The sequence below is a fragment of the Lactuca saligna genome, chromosome 8 (genome assembly GCF_052625555.1).
Source record: "Lactuca saligna cultivar CGN05327 chromosome 8, ASM5262555v1, whole genome shotgun sequence".
NCBI classification, from domain to species: domain Eukaryota; kingdom Viridiplantae; phylum Streptophyta; class Magnoliopsida; order Asterales; family Asteraceae; genus Lactuca; species Lactuca saligna.
The window spans coordinates 169,266,858-169,270,794 of record NC_136424.1 but is presented as its reverse complement, the minus strand read 5'-3'; the positions used below and the strand labels follow the sequence as shown (position 1 = coordinate 169,270,794).

At 33.1% G+C, this 3,937-nt stretch overlaps 1 protein-coding gene across 1 annotated transcript; it reads left to right on the top strand.

The window, feature by feature from the left end:
* The first annotated feature begins 2,654 nt into the window (after nt 1-2,654).
* LOC145010283 (uncharacterized) lies at nt 2,655-3,041 on the top strand. Its single transcript, XM_078968846.1, has one exon. It carries the CDS (start codon nt 2,655-2,657, stop codon nt 3,039-3,041), a length of 387 nt encoding a protein of 128 aa, XP_078824972.1.
* The last annotated feature ends 896 nt before the right edge of the window (nt 3,042-3,937 follow it).

Sequence of the window (3,937 nt, the reverse complement as noted above, 5' to 3'; positions counted from 1 at the left end):
TATAAAGTTATGTCTTTAATTGTTAACATATTATACTTAATTTATTAGATTTAATATGTTGTTGTATGTAAACCATTATCAAGTTAAAGCTACAACTTTTGAAAAGTTTGGACAAAATACTTAAATTGTTATTTTAAATATAACATTACAATATCAAATTAAGGCCCCGTTTGTTTACCTCTTAATTTCAAAATTAAGAGGTAATGTCTTAAAATTTCAGATTCAGGGTGTTTGTTTGAGTATTATTTTTTACGTCTTAAACTAAAAGATGCCTCTTATTTTTTAAGATATCAAATGAAGTCTGAAAAAAAAAAAAGAACGCGTACTATTTTGCCCTAAACCGCATATCATCCATCGACCGCCTCCTATTATCTTCGCATCTGCTTCGTGCGTCGCTTTCTTCCCATCAGTTTCGACGCATCACCCCTCCAGCGACGAACCGGTGACGCAGCCTCCCTCCAGCACAATCGTTGACGAACGCTTCCTCCCTCCGTCTCCACCTGCATCGACCGCAACAGGTTATCTCGGCTCTTCTTCTTTCTGTTTCATTCTTCTTTCCCCTCTAATTATTTGGTGTTCTTCTGTTTCTTCTTTGTTTCCCCTCAAAATTGAAAATCAAAAACTAAAATTGTTGTGCTATTACTTTCTGATTTGTTCAATCAAAATCAATATTTGATGTTAGGCTTGATTTTGATGTTATATGCTAAATTTTGATGTTAGGCTTGATTTTGATGTTATATGATCAATGTGAATGTGTTTAAGGAGTATGATGAAATGTTAATGTTTGATTTTTGATATTATGTTTGATTTTTTTTATACTCTAAATTTTATGTTTACTGTTTTTATAGTTGAGTATTATGTTGAAATGTTGTAATTGTTGAAAATATGCATTATTTTTGTTTTTGTTATCATGAAATATCTATATTTATGTTTGATGTTATAGTGAAATTATATATATTCTTGCTTACATCATGAAATATCCATTATTTTTATTGAATTGTACACTTGTTTTGTTGAAATATTTGTTGACAATGTGCATTACTTTTGTTGCTGTTATAATGAAATATCCATAATTGTGTTTGATGTTATAGTGAAATCATATATATTCTTGCTTATATCATGACATTGTACACTTGTTTTGTTGAAATGGTTGTTGACAAGGTGCCTTTATGTTGCTTAAATGCTTGTTGAAAATGTGTTTTTGCAATGTTTAACTTGTTGTTAAAACATGCATTTTTTTTGTTGAATTGATCAAAGAAATGGAGAAAAGAAGGATAGGATTAGTTGGAAGGTTGAAGGTGTAGAAAAAACTTTTCTAGAAGCTTCTTTGCGTGAAGTTACGGTGAATGGGCGGGAAGGGAGTAGTTTGAAAGCATTATCTTGGAGAAATGTAGCTGAAACATTAAAAATTGAACACAGCTTTATTGCGGACCAAAAACAAATGAAGAACCGCTGTGACTACCTAAAATCAAAGTTTGGTGCTTTTTTGAAGTTAAAAAACAAAACCGGCAACGTGTACAATTCAACAACCAATACCTTCAACCTTTCCAAAGAAGAATGGGAACTAGAATCAAAGGTATTTTGTTTAGTTATAAATAACATATTATCATGTTTAAGTAATAAAATATTTTTTTCAAACAGTCAAACAAACATGTGGATTCTTTGAGACGTACGCCACTACCCTACCCTGACCTTTGCACACAGTTGTTTGAAGGCGCAACTGTGACAAGCATAAATAGTTGGGGACCAACTTCTACCCTTCCCCATCATACTCAAGAGTCAAGCCACTATAGTTTGCATGACTTTGATGACATCGATTGCACTCAACAAGAAACTGTAGGTCTCAGTGACGAGTCATCCGCTCAATCAAAAAAACAAAAGACTACAGATACGGCAAAGAGTCAAAATAAAAGTAAAGACAAGGGTAAAGATAAGGGTAAAGATGCATCCAATTCAATATTGCTTGAAATCGGTGAAGATATTGCCACATTTGCTAAAATATTTGTGGAAAAGCATTCTTCTTCAAATTTGGATGCGTGTATGGAAAAATTGGAGAAGTTGGGATGGGGAATATTTGATCCAAGATACACTACTGTTGTTTCTCTTTTTGGTGAAGGTGCGGATAAGAGGCACGTGTGGTTAACCATTGATCCAGCTATTTGTAAGAATTGTGTCAAGACTGTTGGAGCACATTATGGAATGTTTCCCTAAGTAGATTTTTTGAATGTTTTGATGGTTTTTTTGGATAACTAGATGGGTTTTTTTTTATTACTTGATGTTTGGTTTGAACTAGATGGTTTTTTTTGGATTACTTGACATTAATGACTTGATATTTTGGATTACTTGATGTTTTGGATTACTAGATTTTTATATGACATTAATGACTTGATATTTTTGATTCAGATGAAGAAATTGCATTTTTCATGTTACTATGTTGCTATTGGTTGAATCTAGCATCCAACAGAATTGGAAGGGCGATTGATAATGATTCGGAAATGAGTGGTCATCAACATACACAAAAATTATTACATGGAACTTCTACACAATGTAAAGACCTGATGCGTCTTTCACGTGAAGCATATGTACTTTTATGCAATCATTTTAGATGAAACAATTGGTTGCAAAGTAGTAGGCATATAAGCGTTGAAGAAAAGATGGCTATGTTCTTAACTACTATAGCACATAATAAACGGTTCATGATTATCAAACGAAGGTTTCAACACTCCACAGAAACAGTTCATAGATGCTTTCATGAGGTGCTAAATGCAATGATGATTTTTGCAAAAGAAGTTATAGTGCCAACGAATTCTAATGCAACTGTGAATTCCTCAGAGAGGCATCATAAGCTAAAAGAAATCTTTCCTGGAGCAATATGTGCGCTAGATGGAACTCTTGTACATGCAGTCGTTCCTGCTGATCAACAAACTCGCTATAGGGGAAGAGGAAAAGGTGAATGCTTTCAAAATGTTTTAGGAATTTGTGATTTTGATATGATGTTTACATTCGTATGGGCCGGTTGGGAGGGTATAACACATGATTAGCGAGTTTTGAAAGAAGTTGCATGTAACCCGACTTCAGGATTTCCGTTCCCTCCTCCAGGTTTTTAATTCTTTTTAAGATTATTCTAAAATACGATATTAAATTTCTATATATAATACTTCCTTTACTCATGTGTACATATAAATATTACCTTTGCGATGCTACATACACCAACACTCGTGGATTTATGACTCCTTACTGCAACACGAGTTATTGGTTAGCCGACTATCGACGGCAACGTCTGTTAACTAAGGAAGAAAAATTCAATCATGCACATGCGCAACTCAGAAATGTTATTGAACGTGCTTACGGTGTTTTGAAGGCGAGATTCCCAATCCTAAAGCGAATGGATCCTTTTCCTTTTTCAGTGCAAAAAGATATAGTCGTTGCTTGTTTTGCAGTCCACAATCTCATAAGGAAACGTGATATTCATGATGAGTTATTTATGGCGTTCGAGGAGAACAATGCTCAACGACAAGGGGGACAAAATGATGGCGAAAACGTACACGATATGGAATGGGGTTCACAAGGAAATGAATACATGGATAATTTACGTGACCAGATTGCGAATCAATTGGGGTGAAATTAAATTTGTAGGATTTTATTTGGATTTTAGTATGATATTGTGGATTTAAAAATATTTATGTTTGATTTGGATTTGTGTTTAATTTTGATTTATGCTAAATTTGGATTTTATATGGTGTTTATATATTTTTTAATACATAATTAAGAATTTTTATTAGGTTATTTTCTAAATAAACAGTTGAATTTAATAAAAAAAATAAAACAGAAGGGTAAAATGGTCATTTTAATAATTCAGCAGAACAATTTAGAGGTCCCAACCAAACAGCATGTTAAACATTCAGCTCTTAAAATTTCAGATCCTCTTAGAAATTCA